The sequence below is a fragment of the Myiozetetes cayanensis genome, unplaced genomic scaffold (genome assembly GCF_022539395.1).
Source record: "Myiozetetes cayanensis isolate MyiCay16 unplaced genomic scaffold, myiCay2020 scf1, whole genome shotgun sequence".
NCBI lineage: Eukaryota > Metazoa > Chordata > Aves > Passeriformes > Tyrannidae > Myiozetetes > Myiozetetes cayanensis.
In genome coordinates, this window is record NW_026086604.1 from 116,159,528 (window position 1) to 116,183,810 (window position 24,283).

The 24,283-nt window shown below is 39.1% G+C and overlaps 2 protein-coding genes across 14 annotated transcripts in view; one reads left to right on the plus strand and one right to left on the minus strand.

Moving 5' to 3' along the window:
- SCRN1 (secernin 1) overlaps positions 1–24,283 on the plus strand; it is a 129,471-nt gene that overhangs the window by 18,761 nt on the left and 86,427 nt on the right. For 4 of the 7 annotated variants that reach the window (XM_050320444.1, XM_050320459.1, XM_050320450.1 and 1 more), the window contains exons 3-9: positions 2,981–3,162; positions 9,260–9,462; positions 12,339–12,533; positions 14,154–14,319; positions 16,232–16,412; positions 18,216–18,375; positions 18,623–20,736. In XM_050320444.1, the coding sequence (XP_050176401.1) occupies positions 2,981–3,162; positions 9,260–9,462; positions 12,339–12,533; positions 14,154–14,319; positions 16,232–16,412; positions 18,216–18,374 (1,086 nt within the window). In that variant the 3' untranslated portion in view covers position 18,375; positions 18,623–20,736. Of the gene's footprint in view, positions 1–2,980; positions 3,163–9,259; positions 9,463–12,338; positions 12,534–14,153; positions 14,320–16,231; positions 16,413–18,215; positions 18,376–18,622; positions 20,737–24,283 lie in introns of those variants that run through there. The other 3 variants (XM_050320478.1, XM_050320468.1, XM_050320486.1) reach the window with 3 other exon arrangements.
- Positions 21,233–24,283, minus strand: part of WIPF3 (WAS/WASL interacting protein family member 3) — a 37,535-nt gene continuing 34,484 nt past the window's right edge. For all 7 annotated transcript variants that reach the window (XM_050320411.1, XM_050320400.1, XM_050320389.1 and 4 more), the window contains exon 8: positions 21,233–24,075. In XM_050320411.1, coding sequence (XP_050176368.1) covers positions 24,035–24,075 — 41 coding nt within the window. In that variant the 3' untranslated portion in view covers positions 21,233–24,034. The remainder of the gene's footprint in view (positions 24,076–24,283) is intronic.

Below are 24,283 nucleotides of genomic sequence, written 5' to 3' on the forward strand. Positions count from 1 at the left end.
ATGAAGTGAGATGTTTATGTTTAAAATTAATAATCTATTTTCTGGACCCTGTTTATAATCTGGACCCTGTTTTTTTGAGAAGTTTATACCTATTATTAACAAGTATGAATCAAATGCCTGCCTTAATACATCAATCCTATTTTTATACTTAGTGGAGTAAATAATTCTAATGGGAAGGTGAAATTTCATCAAGGCTTATTCAGCGATGTCAGTAACCATGACAAACAAATAAGAATCAGTAGTTTCCCAAGACTTGTCAGCTGCTGGCAGGTTGGAATGCATTTTTTCTGTTACTTAGATCTTCTGAGACAATTTATATAAATAAGTCTTGAACACTGTCTATGTACCTGAGTTATTGTGTATGGAAACTGAATATAGTGTGAAAATATGGTACATGCTTGCTTCTTTTTGGGTTAAGGGATGTAAAGAAGCAATATAGAAGGTGACAGCTGTTTTCTGAGGTGTGTAGAGGTGCCTCTGGATGTTTCCTGGGCTCTGATTACATAGTTGCAAAGCAAAACCACGTTTTTTTCATGATTCTCTAGAATCATCAAACAGGAACAAACAATTTCTTCTTTCTCTTTTCTCAACTGCCACCATTGACAATAAAATCTTTGCAATGAATAGCAGTTTTGGAAATGCTGCTTTGAATGAGATGCCAAGTAATAAGTGTTGGGTAGCAAGGATAGCCAGAATATGTTTTGCAGAGGAAAGGCATTCAGCATTTTTTTAGCCTAACTATCACTTTTCAGACAGCTATCATAATTATTTCTTCTAGAAAATCAAAGAGTTGGTGTAAGCAAACTTGTATAATGGGCTATTCAGGCAGAGAATGCTATGCAAGTGTGGGTTTATGGAGTACTGAAGTCTCCTCCACGCTGTCACAGTGTTTGATTTCTGCTGTGGAGTTGAGAAGGTTGATGTCCTGGATGGCTCTGCAGGATGGCTCCATCTGCCTGACCACCCATGAGTTGTGGGGGGCCAAGGCTTGCACTGTGCAGGGGTTGGTGTCTGTCTTGGCTGCAGACCTGTCACCTGACAGCTGCTCTGGTCATGTTTTCACATGTAAGCTTTTCTGGCTGCTGCAGCTCCTCCTTTGCACATCCAGAAAATACAGTTATTCTCTGTTCACCCACATGTATTAAGTGCTTATCCAAACAGCACTGACCTGAAGCACTGAAATAAAATTGAGCAGAATGTCAAAAATGAGATTTGCTTACTGACAGCTCAAATGGAGAAGGGGGAGTTTTGGTAACAATATCTGTTTTGGCATGTCTTGGTTACACAACAAAGCAAAGGGTGAGCTGTATAAAGTGTTTTCACTAGTCAAATTTCAGCTCCTGGCCCCTGTATTAAAGATTTTCTCTAAGTTCCTGACAGGATCTTATTGCCTAAGCCATAAATTAAAATTAAGCCCACAGCAGAAAAGGGAAACATGTCCCTATACTCTTTGTATTTCTTAAAATGAAAGAGGAACTTCCTGCTCTTTTTTGTTTTTTTGTTTTTAATTCATCATGTATATCTTCTATGAGAAATCATCCTCTTATTTCACATATAATTTGCCTGGTTTTATAGCAAGGTGACAGTTTGACTATTTGCATGCATTTCCTAATGAAGATGGCAAGCTCATTTCTTCTGTCCCTCTTGCACAGTCAGAGTGAAGGACTCTGAAAATGCCATTTCTGATCAAAAATGATCTGTTATGCATTTTAATTGCATACTAGACTAACTGTTACTGTAAAAATCATTGCTCAAACTGGAGGTGGAAGATGCTCATGCTCTGTAATCCTTCAAGGGGGAAAGACGGGCTAGGAAAAAAACCATAGCTTCTCACTGCTAATAATTTTGGACTGATTTTTTTGGCTTTAGGTATTAATACAGACTCAGCAAGACAAACAAGGCTAACAACTTTTAATCCACAAGTCCATTCTGATGATCCTACTTACTTTGATATTTCTGATCAGATATTCTTTTGGAAAAATGTTGCAGGTTACTTCCTGCAAGGAAGATGTTAAAACAGGAATGCTGGACACTGAGAGCTGTCTCATAAAGGCCTCAGACAACTTCACTTTCCTCAAAAGAAAATTCTGTGGAGTTTGATCTTTGGAAAACTTGATGTGAACTCAGTAGAAAAATGTAGAGCCCATTCCTTTGGTTTGCAAAAGCCAATGATGTAATGATGGCTCAAGCTGTAATCCGTGCTATCTGGTAAAACAGTGCTTGATTTGAAGTCCTAGGGCAAGGGAAAAGTAAACTTATTTGGAAGATAACATATAATTTCTTCCTTGCAGTTTCATTGACTTCTCTGCAGCCTTCCTTTGTAGTTTTGACTTGTCAGAGTGCATCCACAAACATCCAATTACAGTGGACCATTTAAAATAGCACAAACATGAGCTTAAGCAACAACAATGCCTGTGTTTTATTTCTATGACTGTTTGTCAAAGCGTGCCACTGAATCTTTTCAAGACTTGTTTTCTTCTCCTCTCTTTCTGCAGATGTCTCTGTCTTGGGGGGAGCTGTGGGGGGAGGCAGCAAGGGAGAGGGGAAAGCCCTCTAATGTATTTTGTCCAGCTGCCATTGTTACACTGTGTACTTCATTAAATACCGGAGATTGTGCTCAGGTGAAGTGGTAGACTGGTAGATGTTACTATGTACAAACATGATCTGTGTTTCATTAATGTAGCTGTACAGTCTCCTGCTGCCTTCCAGTGATTTTAGCACTTGGGTTCTGCTTGATTCTTTGAAGCCTACCAGCATCAAGACAGATGTATTTTTCCAGACTTATGCAATATAAGGATGTAAAGGCTCAAACATGACACTTAAATGTTGTTTAAAAAAGTCCGTTGTTCATTCACAAAACGTGAACTTTTTAAATAACGCGTGTCCTGTATGTACGTTGAAGTCTTGTGTTATTTCAGTCACAACACTGGATAAAGCACTTGCAATTGTTTGACCTCTTCTCTTCCTGTTGTCCCTGCAGTGCACATATATTGAGATTGAGCAGGTGCCGAAGACTCACGCTGTTGTGCTGAGCAGGCCCTCCTGGCTTTGGGGGGCAGAAATGGGAGCTAACGAGCACGGAGTCTGTGTAGCTAATGAAGCCGTTGTGACCAGAGAACCAGCTTCTGAATCTGAAGCTTTGCTTGGCATGGATCTTGTCAGGTGGGTGGCTTGTCAGGGTGTGACCAGCCTTTCAAACACAAAAGGTCTAGATGGTGATGGTACCAGGTAACAACTCTGTGGTGTTGGCATGAGGAGATTTTAAAACAGTATGAGGAGGACACCTGTCTACGCAGAGCTCCAGGCAGAGTTGAGTTTACACTTAAAACACCTGCAATCTGAATCTAGCTACCAAGGATGTACCAGTCTGTTGTGGGTTCACTCACTCTATCTTGTCTACCTACCCTACAGTCTAGTAGTGGCTATTCTGACAGGATAAGAGATTTGATTACATTGTTATGAAGGAACTGCTAACCAATTTGTAATATCAGATTGCTGGTGTGCCCTTCATTTTCCCCCACATTACAACAGCCTACTCTGACCTAAAAAGCTTATTCTGGGCTTATAGCCAACTGTAGGCATAAACAAACTACTATGCCTTACTTCAGCCCATGCATTCCAATGCAAACCATTGCCCTTATTTAAATGCTGGCAAACAAACTCCTGTGAGTCTGTTCATTGAAGGCTGTCTGCCCAAAAGGCTGGTTCTGCACTGTAAATCTCAGCCTGCATGCTGATCTTGTAGTGAAGAGAATTTAAAGGAGACTTGGGTGGGAGAAGAAAGCTGAAAATGAATGAAGAGAGAGTATGGTGTGAACTTATTACAAAGAGAAAGGAAACAAATGGACTCAATTTAGTTAAAGACGGAACAGGACAACAGCTGCATATTTAAGTGAATCAATGTTAGACCCAGTGGTCCTGCTGGAATTTGCCCTAGGGTACTTAAGGAGCAGGCTGAACCAATTTCAGGTGACTTCTCATTTTTCTTGACAAGTAGTGAAAAATGGGAGAGATTCTGGATGACTGGAAAAAGTTAAATGCTGTGGCTATGCTTAACATAGTTAAAAAGAGTTATTATAGACCAGCTTAACCTTAGTTTCTGAAGGGGGAAAAACTCATTTGAATATCAAGGAGTTGATAAATGCACAGTAATAACTGTTAGTCAAGAAAAACCTTGTCATACCATTCTACTTTATTCCTGCAATGTGTTAACAGATTTTATTGATAAAGGACAGGAAATAGATACCTTGACTTTTAAGAGGACATTAAAACCTTAGAAGTTATTCTCATAAGCAAGCTGGGAATCATGAGTTAGAAAAAATTGCTGTTAGGTATATAGCTGCCTGAAACTTCAACTGTAAATGTTCTCTAATGATGTCTCTGCAGAAATACAATATGTGGTTCCAGCCACCATAAATCAAGAGGAATATGAGCCAGTTGTAGAGAATGCAGTGGAAATGGGAAGTATTATCAGAGATTTATAGAATCTGACCAATGAGAAAATAATGAGGGAATTTATTATATTTCTCTTTGATATTTTCTCTAAGGTCTGTATTACTGAAGGAATCTGTGGAGAAGCTGTACCTGGGCAAATTAGTGAATTTTATTGAATCAAGGGAGACTGAATAGACTTGAGGGCTCTTTTAAGAAAATATAGGACAAACTTCTGTCAAGGAAAGGGTGACTTTCCAAGCTCCACTTTTATTTTTTTCTCTTCTACTACCATCCTTTTGAAACTTTTAACAAACCATTGGTTTAAATGTAGAGTTCTGCTTATTTTGGTCAGTTATTTCAGTCTCAGATTAGTGTTTAACATTCAAATATTTGTTATCCTTTTCTAGATTTTACTCCACACTAGCAAATCAGGAGATATCAAAATAAGGAGGCACTGGTCATAAAAAATAAGTAGTCATCATCTGTAGATATTACACTCCTGTAGATATTACCCTCCCTCTCTTTCTTCTTATCTGCAGAAGAAATTCTCTGTAGCTCAAATGCAGAGAGAGTATGCTTCAGGCAAGAAGAACTAGAGATGTTTTGCAGGCTACCATCTGCTGCTTGTTTCAGCTAAAGTGATTCTTTTTGTTACCATGAAGATTTGGCCAGTTGCATTAAACTTATCTATTTCATGTCACCTCATGGAGTAGAGAGCCATCAAGTACAAAGTCAATCTCAAATAGGCTGCAGTGAAGCAGCTGACACCAAGTCTGCCTCTTTTTACCCACCTGCAGAACAGGCTAATTCTATTGCACTGGGTTTCTTGGAATATAAATATACAGGCATTTGAAGCCTAATTAAGAAATGCACATATCTGCTGGACAGTTTTTTCTCACACCTGTGTATATGTTGGACTTGTATGTCTCTGTCAGGTCTTAGCTGAAGCGTGAAGACTGACATTCTGTGTCTGCATAGGACTGGCTGCTTGCAAAAGAAACTAAAAACTTCATACTCTGAAAGATGTTCTTTAGAGCACACATAAGAGTTGTCAACCCAGGAGTGTCATTCAGGTAGTAGAATCGAAGTTTGATTGAATGCTCAGGCTCCCCTAAGAATTTGCTTCAACCTTCTCTTAGAGGGATTATTCTTTTTCCATAGGAGAGACTTCCTCTCTCTTTGAACTCATCTGAAATTGCCACTTTTCAGTTGGGTTTAAAATCCAGCCAACATGGGCAAAGGCTGCAGGTGGGTGTTGTGATAGAACCTGGTGTTAAAACAGGCCAGAGATAGTACAATTCTGAAGTCAGCATGTTTTGTTGTTGAAATAGGAAATTGAAAAGTAATGCTGTAACCTTATAGAAAAAGGTTTTTTTAATTTTTCAATAAGGATCACAATGGACATCAGTAAAGATGTGCTTCTCAAGGGCTTTACCTTGTTTACCAACTGGCTCCTGGCTTAGTGACTGAAAACTCTGTGTTACCTGGTGTGCTGCTGTATCCAAAGATTAAGACTGATATTTACTGAGTTGTAGCTTGATGGAGTATCACAGAATGTCAGAACAATTGAGTGATTCTTAAGAATTAATAAAGAGTGTGTGATTGACTTTGGGAATAGAAATTGGTCCCATTCCATGCAGGCTGATCCCCATCCCAGTTAATCTAAATGGAGAACATGAACCTAGTCACAACTGACAGAAAAAATGAGAGAAAACATGTTTCAGCACAAATTCCTAAGGAACCTTCATTTTCTAGGGATTTATTCAGAAGCTGGTGTGGCTGCAGTTTTGTTTTTTTATAAGGCACAGTTGCCTCTATAAAGCACCTGTTTACTTAGGCAAGTACATTGTTACGAAGAATTTGTGTGCTGTTTTGCTTATGCTTATACAGTGGAGCCCCTGCTGGTCTAGTGGTAAAGGCGCCGCGCTGTCACCGCGGAGACCCGGGTTCGATTCCCGGTCAGGGCCACTCCCGGGCAGGTGGGGCTCGTTAGCCCTTAAAGGCAACCCACCTACGTCCTAAGGACCTCGCTGCCACCGTCCAAGCTCGCTTGGCCCCGGCAGATGAACCTTAGGATTAAAGGGTGGGCTCAGTTCCGCGCACACTGTGTCTCACCTAAAAATCCAATGCGCAGGCTGGAAGGTGGAAAGACCTTCCCCGGATCTTCGCTCGCGAAGACTGGCCATTATTATACAGTTAGAACAGGACAGGATTATCATACAAAGGGTATATATATAGAAATCTGTAAAATTCATCCTTATTTTTGCATTTTTGTCCTAATTTTAATCCCTATGTGTTTGTATTATTTACTTGTTCTTTTCATCACAGGTGCAATAACTTTTTCAGAGCCACACAGAGATGCCAATCTTGGCAGGGACTCAAGAATGCTCTTTAAAATGGTATTAATTTGTTTACCAATTTCTTTCCTTGGAGACATCAAAACTTAATTTAGTAGAATGTCATCAAGTGTGTTAGCTACTTAATTTGGAAAACCTGCATATGTAATTGATAGGTGAAGTTGAAAAGCTTAAGATAATGTTGTTTTGACAATGTGATAGCATATTGTAGGTACTGAGGTAGTGGCTTGTATTAAGTCACTGAAATTTTATTCATGACTAATTGAAGCTCTCATCTAGGGGTGAAATTACTTTGAATTTTTCTTCCAACTCACCTTAAAAGGTACTCTGAAATGTGTTAGTGGGAGGGTTATGCTGCGGTTGCCCAGGACACTGATGCTGAGATAACTGGCAAGACTTACAGTTTTGGGAAGATGAGTTGTGTGGTTGTTGTGTAGGATGTGGGTTTTTTTGTTTTCTTAGGTTTTTTTGCTATCCCTTGTGAATGACAGATAGGAGCAGCCAAACAAAAGCAGAACCTAGACCTTTGTTAAATAGAAACAAATGTAACATTGGAGCCATTTAAAAAAAAAATAAAATCTAAGAGAGACTTCTTCAGCCTGAATCTCTGTTATGTTTTCAACAGAGAAAGCTAGACTATAACCATCTCAAATGGAAAATTTCAGGGAGATGTTATTAAAAGTTAAAGTGTGATGTTATGTCTCTTGGCAGGTTTTGATCTAATTATAACCTATTGGCTTTGGTCATTAACTGGGGAGGAGGGAGCAAATTATCACTGAATCTAGTGACTATATGGTCACCAAGGTAGTTTTCAGTCCATTCACGTAACTGTGGCTGTGACAGCTCCTGGGATTGTTCTTAGGAATTAAATAAGACAAGCTTTAGGACTGGCTTTTAAATTATGTCTGTGGTATGTGTGAAGATTGGCATATCAGTATCGGTCTGAAAAAACAAGCACCAGTGATGAAAAGAATGAAGGAATAACATAATGCATAGGGACTAAAAATGGAGTCGACAATACAAACTAAGTTTCAGCTAACAAGAGAAACAAGGCGGCAGAAATTGTCACTCTAAGTTAGGCCTTATAATTCTAATTGACTCTTGGGTCTTCTTTGTCACTAAGTGATAAATAGATGCTGCCGAGAGAGATGAAAACACTGGTTTTATTAATTCAACCCAAAACAAGGCTAATGCTAGCCACTATTTAACAAAGCAGACCCAGTGCAGAGACCAGGTTGGAAAGTACCGAGATCAACAAATCTGTGTTCAAGTCATTGGGACCTCATTTGTGTACTATAGTTTTTAGGAAAGAAGCAGAGTAGTGTTTTCCTCTCATGATTTACGGGGAAATGGAAAGAGCTAGCACAGTACTTACATTTAAAAAGGTGAATTTCTTGCAATTATCCATCAGTCCATATGACTTTGTCCATAGGGTTATTAGAGAAAGAAAAACTCAGAGGAAAATATTAAGGTGACATAACCAACAGAGAAATTTTGGGCTGATCTAGGTAACTCTCCCAAAGGATGGAGGCATGGATATGCTGTTCTTTGAAATACTGCATTTCCCCATTACCAAAAATTGCATTTTGGAACTAGTGGAATCATTTGCAGGTCTGATTTGGACATTTTTCTAGTTACTGCTTTTATTGTTGACTCAGGGCTGTAAATTATCTCAAGGGATTATATAATACCATTTATTCAAGGCAGGATACAGTCATTCCCTATGGCTTTGTAAAACCTATTATCATGCCTCAGTTTGCTTTTCCTTAAAATGCCCTTGCTTTGCTCAAACGTCCTCTTAAAATTTTAGACATACGATTACTTTTACTTCAGACAAAAGGCGGATCTGGTATTTAAATGGATTTTTGAGGAAGCCTCTGCAGGAACACTGGAGTATGACTGTGCACAAATACTTCTGTCTATGGTATGCAGTATGCATAAAAGGGTAGCATCTAGTTTCCATGGCCAATTTCATACTGGAGCATTGGGAAAGAGAGGTTGTAAAGGGGTTATAATACTCCTTCCCTTTTTTGGTCTCTGGTAATATTAATTTACTGGTAATAGTAATTTACAATTTCCCGCTTTTCTACAGAAAAGCAGACTTGATATAGTTGTTACTTTAAAAAGATGTTTGGAAATTGTCCTTCAAATTTTTCTGCCTGAGGTGGGGATAAATAGAGCATTGCATGTTTACTGGGCAGATAAGACCACTGCTTAGTAAACACTAAAAGCCAACTATGATAGACTTGGGAATAAAGAACCACTGTAGAAAATACAGACTAGAAGTAAATTAAATAACTCAATATTTTATCCTATATTCTAGTAACTCATTAAAGCAGGAGTTCTTACACTAGGCATACTTGACACTTTGGTGTTTTAAGACTGGATCAGTGCTGATGTTTGAAAGTAATAACAAGACCTTGCTGTTACATTTCTCTCAGAATCTCTACTTTGCCTTTTTCTTGTAGACTTGGCCTAGAAAGAGGTGCAACAGCTAAAGAAGCATTGGATGTAATAGTTGCTCTGTTGGAAGAACATGGACAAGGTGGAAATTATTATGAAGATGGGAGTTCATGCCATACTTTCCAAAGTGCATTTTTGATTGTGGACAGAAATGAAGCCTGGATACTGGAGACTTCTGGGAAGTACTGGGCAGCAGAAAAAATCACAGGTCAGTTTATCACTCCCAGCAAGCCTCTCTCATTATAAATAGCTGGAAAGAGTTGTCTCAGAAGGATTGGTCTTAAAGTCACTAATTTTAAATAAGTCATTAATGAATGCAAGTGTGTGATTAAATTGCCAATTTGAATCTTCTTTATTTGTACTACACTGATTTTTTTACATGTTGATTTGCATTGGCTGATGTAACTTAGCATTTTCTGTGAAGCTGGAGATTGTTGTCTTTATACATGAACTATGTAATAATCAGCATGCTAAATTTTTATATTTTCTAGATGTATTTTCCCAGATTTATTTACTGTTTGAAACCTGTTAAGTATCTTTTTGAGGAGTTAATGCCCAAATTATTACTTACAAATCTAAAATATTAGGGAAGGCTTAACATCGATTATTTTCAGAAAAGAGCTTGTGTTAGGTGGTAAATTGAATACACTAATACAGATTCCTTTACTGCAACAGATATAGTCCCCTCATATCCCCATTTCTTAACTGATAGCGCAAAACAATACTTTGCTGCTCTTTAAGCTTGTAAATGGTTTCTTTTTTTTGTATGTGTGAAGCCAGAACTGCCAAACTAACTTCTAGATTTCACTGGCTTAGTGGCTGACCTTCTTTGAAACTTTACCAGCAAATATGGGCTGCCTTAACATAATGTGATTGTCTAAGACCTATATTTAATTTATTCTCAGTTGCTGGTTTTAATTTTGGTGGGATTTTTATTTTCATAAGAGTAGAGCTTTTTAAAATTTACTCACATTTGAATCAATTAAGAATTCAGATAATTTAAGAGGACTTTTTTCATTCGTGATTTTAGCTGTGACAGATCCATTCAATTCTCTCTTCATTTCCCCTTCACTGGAAGGTAGGAGTTAACAGATATGGAGAGGAGCAAAGAGGTAACACCAGACTGTGCAATGTTGTGTGATGGCCTGTTGTTAGTTCATGTCATCAAATATTAATCAGCTTACCTTAGCAGAGAGTGTTTTCCCAAGCAAAGCTTGCATTTTAAGGATACCTACAAGATGGAGGAAGTCTTCTGGCATGAAAAGATACCAAATATAGAGGAGGGAAGACTGATAATGCTGTCCTGATAAAATCCCAGTTCTGGAAAACAGCTGGCTCCTGAGGTTCCTGGGATTATGTAGGACAGCCTGCCTTCTTCTCTTGACCTACCAGACCAGTATTTGAAGAACAGTGGGTTTTATGTAGCAGTTTTAGCTGCATCAGCAATGCATAACCTTCATGTCCTTCTTCCCAGCAAACAAACTGTTGCCTTCATCTGCTGCTTGCAGCTTTTTGGAATGACGCTGCAGCCCCTGTTCTGATTTTTACGAGCACATTTCTCTTCAGGAGGTCCCTGTGAGCCATAGATAAGTAGCTTCGATCTCCTGCAGCCTGGCCAGGTTGCCAGGAGGAAAAGCTGCTGGCTATGTAAGAACTCTATATTTTGTACTTTGTTCAGGGGGTTCTTTTTTGCAACCACAAATGTGCCTCTTAAGCTTTCAAATGAATGCACAAATGCTGTTAAAATGGGGAAAATGTGTCATTCCCCAGTGTGAAGGCATTTTTTTCCCCTGATTGTCCTCAGAGTTGTTCTATTCCTACCATTACTGCTGCAGTACTGTAAAGCTTATATTAAGTGTTTATCAAGCAACTCTTTGACAGTAATTTAATGATAAACACTTCAAAGTCCTTTCTATTACTGTTCTTTAGTCTGAGTGAAAAACTTTATTTGATTGATACATTTTCTTTTTTTGAGGGGATCAAACCCATGAAGTACTATTTTACATGAGTTATTAAATATTTTAAAGAGCTCTTAAAGAGTGGCTTACCTAGGTGGATACAAACACAAATATTATCAGTCAAGACAAGAAAATTCCCTGAAAAATATGCTCTTTGAAAGTGTGCATCAGAACAAGCTGTCAGTGACCCTAGTATAAGTCAGAACTGTATGACAGGGACTTTTTTGCAGTCATAAGACATAACTTCCTTAAGTTATTACCCCATATTTCAATTGCATGCGTGAGGCATTACAAAAGTAGGTTTACTTTTATGGAAGACTGTATTAGAAATTTTCACAACTACTGGCTTTGTTTCTGTTTAAGAAAGGTTTTGTGCCAAATTCCAGAATCTGTTTTTTACTTCAGTTTATGGATTTACTTTATCAGCTCTTTCTCTGGCTTCCAATGCATTTTCTTTATTCTCTCTGAGGAATTTCTGCAGCAACCACTGTTAGTCATGCTGTGGATGTATGGATATAAGCACTGCAGTGTTTTTGAGAAAAGGAAGTTAAAAACCCTTTAATATTCTTTGAAGGCTACTTATACTTCCTTTTTACTTCATGCTATTTTAAAATGCAATATAAAAAAAAATAATTTACAATAAAACTGTTTTTCTACTGGGAAAGCAGTTGATAAACATTTTCCAAATTCCCAGTTTTGAAGGGTAAGGCAGGTTCATTAAATGCAGCTCTGCTGAAATATATTTTGAAATCGAGTCAGACCTCAAGCCGTGTTGTGGCTGTGGAATACACCCTTGGAAAAAAGGCTAGGCAGGTGCCTTTGGCATTTGGATATTGTTATTACTTCATGGTCAGAACATGTGAGGTATGGATTGTGAAACTGGCATTCTGACTAAATCCTACTATGAATCACAAGGCAGTGTCAGTGTCTCAGTTAGGGCACAGAGAATTGAGCTCTGCAACCTGCAGTGACAAGTAATTCTATGTATGTGTAGTTACACAGTCATGCCAAACATACATCCTAACCAATGGTTTAATTTGTTTCCTAATTGAAATGACATTTTCCTTCCAGCTTCTTACAGAAAAACTGCATTAATGCTCCTTTTTCACTTGTGGCCTTTCTGCAGAGGGGGTGAAATGCATTTGCAATCAGCTTTCATTAACTACAAAAATTGATGCTGAGCATCCTGAACTAAGGAATTATGTGAAAAGTCAAGGCTGGTGGAATGGAGACTCAGACTTCAATTTTTCTGAGGTGTTCTCTCTTGCTGATGACCATATAGCCTGTTGTTCTGGCAGGGAGAGCCTAGAAAAGCAAAGTGGTAAGTGTTGAACCATCTTTCTGTATGGGCAGTGGGATTTTTAGTCACTATTGCCTTTTTTTCAGGAATTTTTCAGGAATTCTGTCCACAACTGCATGTGACTGAGAATACCTCTACATGTAAACCACGTAGAAGAGAAATTCAGAGCTGAAGGCTGTCCCTAAACTTGCCACAATTTAGGACGAAGCCCTTAATGTCCCCCTCAAGGTTTCAAAACAACATTGCAATCATAAAATGACTTTCTTCACTGTTGTTCTGGTGTGCATGATGTGCTGTGCTTTGCTCTAATTATAGTGGCTCACCTAATACTAAAATTACAGTATTAAAAAAATGGCTTTACATATGAAAGACTGAGCCCAGTGGAATCTACATTTTGGGAGGTTAGCTTAGGCTTTTGGGAAAGGCTGAACATCACAGTTTAAGGAAGAGCAATGCTAGTCAGTTGGAAACTGAAGTCCCTTTTTCATTCTTGAGCTGAACAAAGTTACTAGAACTGACAATGTGCCAATTCCCTGCAATCAAAAGAAGGGTTTATTTCCAGACCCGAATTTATTACTGACCTCAGTTCACTGCAGCTGGCCAAAATACCTCTGAAATAAGCAGCCTGCCGCAGTGCATGGCTGACATATATCTGCTCTTTCATGTGTGAAAAATAGCAAAAATTATCATTTTCTAAAAAGCCCTTTACTGCAGAAGTGAACTTACTAGATGGTTGGCATCTTTGCATGTTGACAAACATCAAGAAGAGTGCAGAGGTGAGATATTTATTGTAATGCAGAATTCCTGCTAAGGCTGTGGAATTACATGTTTTTTGTCTGAGGCAGACACAGTAACTCTGAAGGACTATAGGTAAAAGATATTACTAACCTGGATTATAGCATTAAAAACCCTTAGGGCTCCTACAGACAGATGGCTATGGCTGCAGATCTTGCAGACTGCTGATTCATTCCATGTCTTCTGGTGTATTGAGGCACCTGTGCATCTGAGTCAGTGCAGGGTTTGAGGAGTTACGGGGGAGGAAGCCCTACCTGCCAAGGGGGTAATGTGGGAAAATGTGGCGTTGCCATGGGGGGAAAGCTGTGATAAGACATGTGCAGGAAATAGAATGAGAACAGGGGATTCTTGTAGATAGTGGTTTGGAGAAAAATCTCAGTTGTCTAGGTCTGCTGCTGTAACATTTTGTGAATGCAGGATGATGTTTCAAGATTTTGACCACGAACTAGTGGAAATAGATGAGAAGTGGGAGATCAGGGTGCTCCCATTCTGCCCGGACTTAGGTAGAGGAAAATGGGCATTTTATTTAAGTAGTCTGTTCATAGTGACTGCTAAAGCAGTATTTTGGACATGATGGCCTGCTTCCTGAAAAAATACTGTTTTAACGACATTTCTCCCTACCTAGCAATTGTAATGCCTAATGCTCTCTTCCTACTGTTCTCTTTTGCTAAGTAGGCAAGTTCATTCTGCATGTACACTGTTTAAGTAGAAACTATTAACTGGGATTTGTGACATGCCCATGTCAAGCATCAGTGGCTATCGCAGGCCAAAGCCCATTCAGGCTAAAATCCTTACCTGGGATCCAAGCCATTGAACACTCAGGAATTTTTATCCCCCCTCATATAGGTGACGTTTCTGCACAAGCTATGATTGATGTCCTGCGTGACAAGGATAGTGGTGTCTGTGTGGACTCTGAATCTTTCCTTACTACAGCTAGCATAGTGTCTGTTCTGCCTCAGGACCCTAGTTTTCCCTGTATTCATTACTTCACTGGCACGCCAGACCCTTCAAGGTAAGCCACAGCGTTTGGGTCCCTGGGGTGCAGAGCAGATGATGGGTTGAAAGATAATAAACAAACCCCTGCTACCTAAATTGGAACATGTTTCAAGAGCACCTTCTAACCAGAAATGCAGTCAGTAGTTATTGGTGTGCAATCTGACAGTCCTGCGTTGCTGAACTGCATCTTGCTGCAATTCTAAATGGACACCACTGGGTTGAAAGACTGGATCTAGAACTTTGCCTGAATTCAAAACTTCTAAGGTAAATGCAGTTTAGGGAGGACCCAGGAATTACAAACTATTCCGGTGTAGTTGCTTTCCAGTAGGAAGGATGTTAAAATGATGTGATTGTGGACCATTTTAGTCACCTCTCTTGAGAGGAGGGTGCAAGACTAAAACAAAGTGTCTTAACTAGGAAAGAGGGCTTGTGTGTTCTAGGTAGCCTCTTAGGACATCAAAACATCTGTAAGTTCCTGGTATCCCAACCATGTTTTTAATTGGAGGGACAATTTCCAGTTGATTTACATAGTGTCCTCTCTAGCTGAAAGCAGCAGAGGAGACAAGGGAACTCATGGGTCAGATCATCAAAGAAATAATTAGTTACCTTCTGCTTTAAACAGAATCCACCTGGGATTCACAGAAATTAAACTAAACCACTTGCAGTTATTCAGGAGATCTGCCACTTGCATTGAGGTGAAGAGCTTATGGAGAGAAGAAAATGATGCCCTTGAACAGCTGATGCATTCCTATAGGAGGAGCAGTAGTAAGCATTAGGTTCTGCTGAAGTCTATGGAAGTCATCCATGCCAAAGGGAATTTTCACGCACCTTGCATTATGCAACTCAAACATTCAGGGTTAAGTGTGAAGTTTGAGCTTGCTTAGCAAAACTTTTCTTTGACCTGATGTAAATCCTTTGTGATAAAAAGGAACAAGGCTTCAGATTATTTTGGTGGGATTTCTCTCTCTTTAAATGTGGAAAGCCTAGCTTAAAAGTCTTGTTTAGACTCCTTTCTTGCTCTTTTTTACAGTCTAAATGCATTAAAAAGCATTATTTAAATGCAGCTAGTGAGTCACATAAACTCTTAGTCAACAAGGCTTTGTGACAGCGATGGAAGGGTGGCAGCAGTGAACCTGCTGACTGCATATGCAGGCAGTGGTTATTAATCATGTGTTGCAGAAGTCTTGCACTTCTGGCAGATTCTTCACTGCGGAATGCAGGGTACTTTTTTTCTGTATCTAAAGGGAAGGGAGGCAGTTTCTCCAGGCACTTGCCAATATCTGCTCTCAGCTTCTCAGGAATTAAGATCCTGTGTGCGTGGGGCTTTGTCTTCTGTCCCTCTCTATATGTGGAGTTTAGGTCCAAACTCAGTGTAGAAGTTGTTTGAGAAGTGTCATAATATTGGTTTCCATGTCTCCCCCCACCTCTTGAAATAAAATTCCAAAATGCTGCCATTATATGCTAAACCCTCTGATATTGAGCAAGATATGTAATCTTCCCTGCTCCACACAAGTGTGTATTTGTGATTTTAGTAAAAATTAAATCTGGAATAAGAAGGAGAGATGGCAATGTCAACAGATAAGAAAAACTGATGTGAGGCTGAATGTTGAAATTTAAAAAAAAATGGAGAGGAAAATCAGTGCTACTCTTCTAAAGAAGTGGCAGAACTGCCATGGAAGACACTAGAGTCACCCATAGGTAAAAAAGGATGATAAGGTTTTACAATAATTGGCAAACCCATTCTTTTAAAGCACATAGATTTATTTCGCTTGTGACCAGTACCAACTCTCTAACCTCATCCATGCCTAATGTAGATGAATTATCTATGCTGCTCTGTATGTGTTGTTTTAAAATAACCTGGTGAGTATTTGAATAACATATGTGAAATCTCTTGTATTACTGCAAGCAGTAATTCTCATTTCTTTCAGGTCCATATTTAAACCCTTTATTTTTGTTGATGATGTAAAATTAGTACCAAAAGTACAGTCTCCTTCTTTTGGCAATGATGATCCTGCTAAAAAGATACCTCGATTCCAGGAGAAACCTGATCGTAGGCATGAATTGTACAAGGCACATGAATGGGCCCGATCTCTCCTGGAGAATGATCAGGTAAGACCTATGGGACCTGGAATTAAAGAATTGAAGTAAATGTAGATTCTTAACTCCATAATTTAAATCAAAGTCACTCACTGAAAAACATTCTCTGAATATTCTTAGAATCCTTGCAAGTTCAACTTGAATAATGACGCCCTCTGAAGGACAAACTATTCTGCATAGTTTTTTTTGTTATCCAGTGAGCGTTGTTCTGCTCCATTATTTTTACAAAATGAAAAGTCAAACTGACAAGCTTATTATCTTGTTCAATCCCCACTGTGCATATAGTCTTTTTAGTGATTAGGACAGGTATTTATTGCATGACATTGGAAAGTGTTATTTCTTCTCACATAGCATTTTCAGTTAATTTTTTTTAAATTAACAGAAATGCACTAAATTGCAAAACTGCAAGACTTGCAAAACTGTCACATGCAAATTATTCCTTTGTGAAAAACACCTTTCCAAAATATGTAGTTCTTAATCCAGCATCTAATTTAAATTACAACACTCCTGCCACCATCCCAATTTTGATACCATGTTGCACTAGCATGCCAGTCATGCTTTTATTGGTATTTCAGGCAATTTGTGGAACACCCTCACATAGTTGTGTTATACTTCCACAGAGGACTTGCTTTCTGCAATTTTCCTCTGTGTGTATTTGCATGGGTCAGTCTTGTAAAGATAATAACAGCATTCATACTTATCAATGATCAATTAAGGAAACTATGATTACCTTTTCTAGTACAACCTTTATTTAAATGCAGTTTTGGCGAGATACCATTTTTAACCCCTTGGGATGGTGTAATTGAAAATCTGTGGCCTCTGTGGTAACACTGACTCAATGTGTAGCTGACTCTTATATCATTATGCAAGATGCTGATTTAGTGAAGACCTAGAAGAGGCATCTTAGCATCTTGTGAATTCTTGCCTATTAAAGTCCACAGAGCATGACACCAATAGTTGTGGTAAAGAAGGAAATGTAGTTTTTAGTCAGGCTTCATGCTATAAAAGCTGCTCACCTGCGAGTCTAAACCTTAGCTGAGGTGCTCTGCTCTTTCTGGACAAAATGCTGGTATAAATCCTGGAAAGCTCAGAACCATCACTCAGTTAGAATGACTTTTTTTTTTTTTTTCTGGAATTCAACTTTGAAAGCTGCAAGCAAAACAAACAGCATTTCTCCATTAAAAAAAAAAAAAAAAGAAAAAAAAAGAGGAAAACGTAGAATTTAAATAATATCTGGATAAAACAAAATGATACCTTTTCCAGGAGTGAATTTACTTGAAACATGAATCTCCTACAAACATGGAGAGCAGTAAGTCAGAATGGTACACAAAGCCTTCCCTGGGATGTCTTGATACTGTTACATGACACATCATTTCAGATCTATTCATCATTGTACAGGTGTTGATTTCAGGGATACACATATAAATACCACCATCTGTACAATTCTTAGGGCTTCTAGACTTCTCATGTAGTTCTGTTTGTGGGTTTACAGGCTTAAGAATTTGCTTTACCTCTTTGTCATATGTACAACAAGCATTGTACCATTTTCCTCTATCCATCTTACACCATGTTCCTCCTTTGATTTAAACTTAGCAACTCCTTCTTTGTCATTTTTCTTAATGCACAAAGTATCCAGCACTGTTCCTTTTAGTCTTTGGGCATCCAAAAAAGCTAATAATAGAAACAGTTTGTACTTAAAAAGGCTTTCTAATTTTTAAAAATATTTGAAAATATCTCAGTAACAGAAGAGAGCAATAAAATGCTTTAATGAGCCTGTTTGCTGGTTAATTGAGTTTCATTGTTTCATGCCTTTAGGATAAAGGTCAGAAACTGATGAGGATTATGTTAGACCTTGAAAAACAAGGTTTAGAAGCAATGGAAGATATCCTTTCTCGTACAGAGATTCTGGATCCTGCTGAAGTAGTGGATCTTTTCTATGACTGTGTTGACACAGAACTAAAGTTCTTCAAATAAAGTAAGCAAACATTTTAATTCTTTAGATACTAAGTTTTTGGTACCAGAGAAATACTGGATCCAATTTTGCATCTCCTCCTTCTCTTTTATAATAATCTAAGGGTGTTCAGAATCGGATCCAAAGCCACCTTTCTAGCTGCTCAAATTGTCTCCAAAGTCCCTTTTCCCTATGCTGCATTGCAGAGAACTGTTTTTTCAATTTCACTCTTGCTTGGAATGGATTTTCAACAAATTTTATCTCATTTCAGCTATGGTGGCTATTGTTAACCTTTTCACTGGAAGACTGCAATGTTCTTCAAGCCTTGAAAGAAAGTCTTCACACTTGTGAATTTGCAGGAAAAAAACATTTCTAGAGGAAAAAATGTTACTTGCTAGCTGTATCCAGTTAACAAATTGCTTTCCTTTGTCCAATCTTGTGGTGTTTCTGTTTGTGTATGTATATAGTGAAAGGAGAAAGTCACTGACTGGTCCAATTACTGTGTGCATGCTGGCTAATTTAGTACAGAATGTTTAAATGTGTATGTTGGGCAACCAATTAAAGCAAAGATTAACTTCATCAGGCTAACTTCCATATCGTTTTTGAAAGCAATCTGTTTTTCCCTCCATTGCTCAGGACTAGGCTTGCAGCAAAGCTGACTTGCATTTTTCTCTTCTTGCTAATTCATACAGAGAATGGTGGAGTTGAAATCCTGGTTTTGCAGGCAGGCAGGAGGGTAAGTCCTGGTTCTCGACCTTGTGCTGGCCTCAAATGGGCGTATCTGATTACAGGAATTCAGCACCTGACATAATGCCTGTACAAATTATCAGAATCAAGTCCCCCAGGTTAAGTTTTGCCTTCACTTAGCTTAGGGCACCTGGCTGCTGCCCTAGTACTGAGTACTGAAATGCAGAGCCAGCCTGGATGCCAAGACATCTACACATATTCTATTGGCTCCTAAGATGTAATTAATAAGGTGTTGAATTTATATGCAAGCTACAAATTTGGAATGTTTTGAAGGAATAGATGATGAGCATTGATCAATACCGGGCTGTTCTCCATCTTTCTGCTTTTGTACTGCTGAACAGTTCCTGGTTATCTCTGTGGTGAGATACATGGCTGATGAATCCATGTAAGTACCAGTGAGTTACTGGTAGGTGTGGCAGTCCAACTTTTTAGGCTTAGAAATGGCTGTCTTATGCTTCCTTACATTAAGTGCAGTTCTGCAGCATACTTCCCTTCCTCGACAGTCCTACAGGCAGACCTGCTTTTCATGTATTTTCTTCTTGTGGAAGTGAAATAGGACAAACACTTTGAGAATTAAACCAGTAAACACTGCTTCCCGTGTCTGATGAAGATGTTTGGGTTTTTGTTTAAACAGGAGGTTCAGACAAGTCCATGTCTTTAATAAGTGGAAGTTAAAATCCTTCACTGTTCAGGAAAGTGGATGCTGAAGAACCATGGACTTCTGTGTTGAGGAAGCAAAAGCTCCTTAGAAGGCAGCAACACCTCAACTTGAAACTGTAAGAGTTGTGCATCAGGGAAATAGTCATTACCATATTGGTGCACTGCATTCTCAGGATTTTTTAAATGAAATTGTTCTATTCAGACTCATTACTTTGATATTGCCTTACATGACAACTGGCAATTGGACAAGAAAACATTGGGCCTTTTTGCTTGCAGAAAACAAGCATGAAGATATTTTTTCTTAAGTCCTACCTACTAATCTCCCATTCACAATACAGTCCTCCCATGCTCTCTATTACAGGACCAACTCCTATGCTTAGTTATTCTGAAAGTGGAGACAAGGGAAGGAGAAAATTCACAAGTAAACCCTGAAACTTAGCTGCTCTCTACCGTAGCCAGGGTAGGGACTGACTACAAGGAGCACACTTCATTTTAGAGGGTATTGTGCTGGATGAAACTCTCTGAAAGAGAAGTGTGCTTTTGCCAGCTGCCTGTAAGTAAAGTAAATGGATTTCCCATGGAATCACTTCTGGAATGAAAGGATACTTTGAATAAAAATATTCCTAATCAGACTACACTTAACACACACCATGGTGAATTTTAAAGCTGCCTCTGCTTCTGTGAGTTGTTGCACCCAGCTGTTGGTGGATGTTGTGAACAAGGGGAGAACAGGGATAAAATGACTGCCCCAGTCAGAGGGTCACTTCACACAGCTATTTTCCACAACTTGGATTTCTGACATTTGAGAGTTGGGAGGGAGGCAAGATGAAAGGTATTCCTGCTAAAAACGTAATATATCTTATTTGCCTGTTTTTTTAAGACAGAAGAAACTGACATTTGCACTTATGTTGTTGTGGGAGTTTCTGTCCTTGGAAGTGCTTATATGACAGAACTAATAAATTGTTTTGAGCACAGAGATCCAGGTGGTAATTTTCTAACACTGTGTTGCTTTTGCTTCAGTGGTGTAGGGCTTTAAAAAAAAATATACTGTGTTACAGCAACATAGTTGGGGGCAATCACGAAAAACCAGAGCAACCCCACGGTCTTAAAATTTCAGTGGTCTTAAGCACAGCTGTGGCTCAATAGGACTTGTGGGACCAACTGCTGTAGAGTAGCAGTCAGTTTTGATTCTTTGTATCTCCAGGTAAGAGCAACTCCAGAAGCTTCAATGGATCTTGAATGATAAAAATATGGAAATAGCATTTCACCAATGCTTGCAAATATGCACAGGATTTCTGATGTAATCCCTGAAGGATGTTGCTTGCTTCTAGAATACCTGAAGCATAATAAAAATGGAGTAAAGTTTTTTTTCTCCTTTAAATGTCTTCTGGCAGATCGTCTAGCATTAAATAGTTTTCAAATCCTTATGAAGTTACTTACTACAGAACAGCACACAAGTTTCAGAACAAATGAGAACCAACAAAACGTCACTTTTAATAGTACTATAACAAAATAGTCTTTAAAGCACTAATAAACTTTTACAGTTGTTTGAGAAGCAATGTATATGCAGACCCCTGCTTATTACTAAATTCATGCATATTTATCAAGTAACTACAATAATGACAGTGACAGTATTGGTCAAAGAATTACCAATTTTTTTTTTTTTCCCATGATGTACAGAAGGTTATCATAATAGGCTAGAAAAAGACTAATGCTGCTTTCTTAGAGTCCTACAGGTGAAGTTACTTTTTACACCATCTCACACACCATGAACCTATGTGTGTGGAAATAAAGTTACAGTACAACTGAGCTGCTACAAGAGAAAAGCAGAGATATATAAAGCTGCAGTTACCTGTCTTTTCCATCATCTGTGATCTATAACATTATTACAGCTGTAACTGAGGGGAACCGGTGGCAATTATATAAATTATTGCCATAACTGCAAATAACCTGGCTGTTGGAACCAGACTCACCCTGGAACAGCAGTGTCCTTTCTCAGGTTGGTGAATCATGGAATCATTTAGGTTGGAAAAGAACTTTGAGGTCATCAAGTCCAACTATTAACCCAGCACTGCCAAATCCACCACTAAACCATGTCCCCAAGTGCCACATCTACAGATCTTTTAAATGCCTCCACATATTTAAGTGGTGACTCCAGCATTTCCCTGGGAGGCCTGTTCCAACGCCTGACCACCCTTTCAGTGAAGTAGTTTTTCCTAATATCCAATCTAAACCTCCCCTGGCACAGCTTGAGGCCATTTCCTCTTGTCCTGTCCTGGGAGATGTGACTGACCCCCAACATCACTACAGCCTCCTTTCAGGTTATAGCACTAAGGTCTTCCCTGAGCCTCAAGTCAGGATACTATTGGCCTTCTTGGCCACCTGGGCACACTGCTGGCTCATGTTCAGCCGGCTCTCAATGAGCACCCCCTGGTCCTTTAGTGCCAGGCAGCTTTCCAGCCACTCTGCTCCAAGCCTGTAGTGTTGCATGGCGTTATTGTGACTCAGGTACAGGAAGTCAGAAAAGCTGTAGAAGGGGGAATCAGTGTTTGAGGTTGAAAGGGATGGCTGGAGGTCATCTGGTCCAACTCCCTTGGCTCTAGTAGGGTCAGCTAGTGCCAGTTGCCCAGGACCAAGTACAGATGGTTTTCGAGTATCTTTAGGAAGTTAGGCTCTACAATGTCACTGGGTAACCTGTGCCAGTGCTCAGTCACCTTCACAATCAAAAAATGTTTCCTGATGTTGAGACAGAGCCTCCTCTGTTGCAGTTGGTGCCCACTGCCTCTGGTCCTGTCACTGGGCATCACTGAAAAGAGACTGGCTCCATCTTTAAACCCTCCCTTCAGGTATTTATACACATTGAAGAGGTCCCCTCTGAGCCTTCTCTTTTCTAGGCTGAACAGCCCCAGCTTTCCTACCCTTTCCATAGGAGAGATGCTCCAGTCCTTTTATCACCTTTGCAGCCTGTTGTAGGACTCTCACTAGTATGGTCATGTCTCCCTTGCACTGGCAAGCCAGAAGTTGGACACAGCACTCCAGGTGTGGCCTCACCAGTGCTGAATGGAGTGGAAGGATCACCTCCCTCGACCTGGCACCACTCCTGCTAATGTGGTGAAATGCACAGGAAGAAGAGTAATTCTTGTGAGAAACAGACATCTTAGGACGAGATCTGAACATCTGTGATCCAAGGGCCTTACCCCTGGCTGAATATTAAAAGCAGATGAAGTCTTGTCTACTGCTAGGTTGTTACTTTTCCCAGCCAACTCTGTTCAAGACAACCACTTTGGGGACTGCTTGTTCCAAGCAGTGTGATGTGTTTTGGACAATGAATCCTCACCGTGGGTGAACAACAGTAGTTCGAGTTGCCTGTTTAAATTGTGGGTTTTGGACCTCTCATCCAAAGGTCTCATAATTGCTGGGTAAAGGCAATCTCTCACAGAAATGCAACAGTAAATATCCACTTTCCCAGCAGGAAAAGACAGGACACATGCCCTTACGTACATACATCGTGGCATATGTATTCACACACTCTTTTTTTTTTTTTTTTTTTTTTTTTTGCTTACAATATAGCAACTTTCTTTTCCTCTACTTTGGAGAAGTTCTGTCATCTTTGTCAAGTCCATGACCACCCTACCCAGGCTGGTCTTCTTCAGACACTATCCTATAAGGATCTGTAATCAGTAGGAGGTAGGCTCAACAGCAGCCACAGCTCCTTGTCATCTCCTCTTCATGCTTGATGAGAGAAGGATTGTGGGCCCGTCCCTTCATGAAAGTGACATCCTGCTGCAGTCTGAGGATAGGCAGAATAGAAGCGAAGGAACATAGAAACAGACTAAAGGTAGTGCATTAGTGTGACAGTTCATTGAAAAAAATGTCTGAATAATAACTGGAGAATTTCCAAAATACTTAAAAATTACGATGAAAGGGGAAAAAAGAAATATAGGCATGCAATGCAAAATGTTTGAGATAACACTGTCAGCATGATAAGAATGAGAATTGTTTCAACACTACAAAGAATTTAAATTTTATGCTGCTTTGCTTAAAAAATATCCACCTATTTACAATAATTTAAAAGCCTGTACTAAAATTCCTGTAGTATGTAGGCCAGCTAAAAAGGTATAATTTACACAATTTTTCCAGTTTATAGAAATGTTTACATTGCAGTACATGTGACTCAAATACAATCGCTATCACTGCAGTGGGGACCCCTTCTGTTTTATATATTATCGTGATGTTCTTTTTTAATACTCTTCCAGAGAGCATCAGTAGACTCTTCTCATCTCACATGTGTTCTTAATGGAGGATTTTTAGAAGGATCTGTAAATAGATAAGGCAGATTTAATCAGAGGAGATAAGATATATTTTTTTAATAAGTGTTTTGGATGCAGTTATACATCAGGAATGCTGCATTTATCTGCTACCGCAATGTGATATCTATTTATCATCTATCTATTTATCTATATATATACAGACACAAACATACTGCTCATGCTCTGTAGCCCTTCAGTAAAAAGTCTTTGATCAG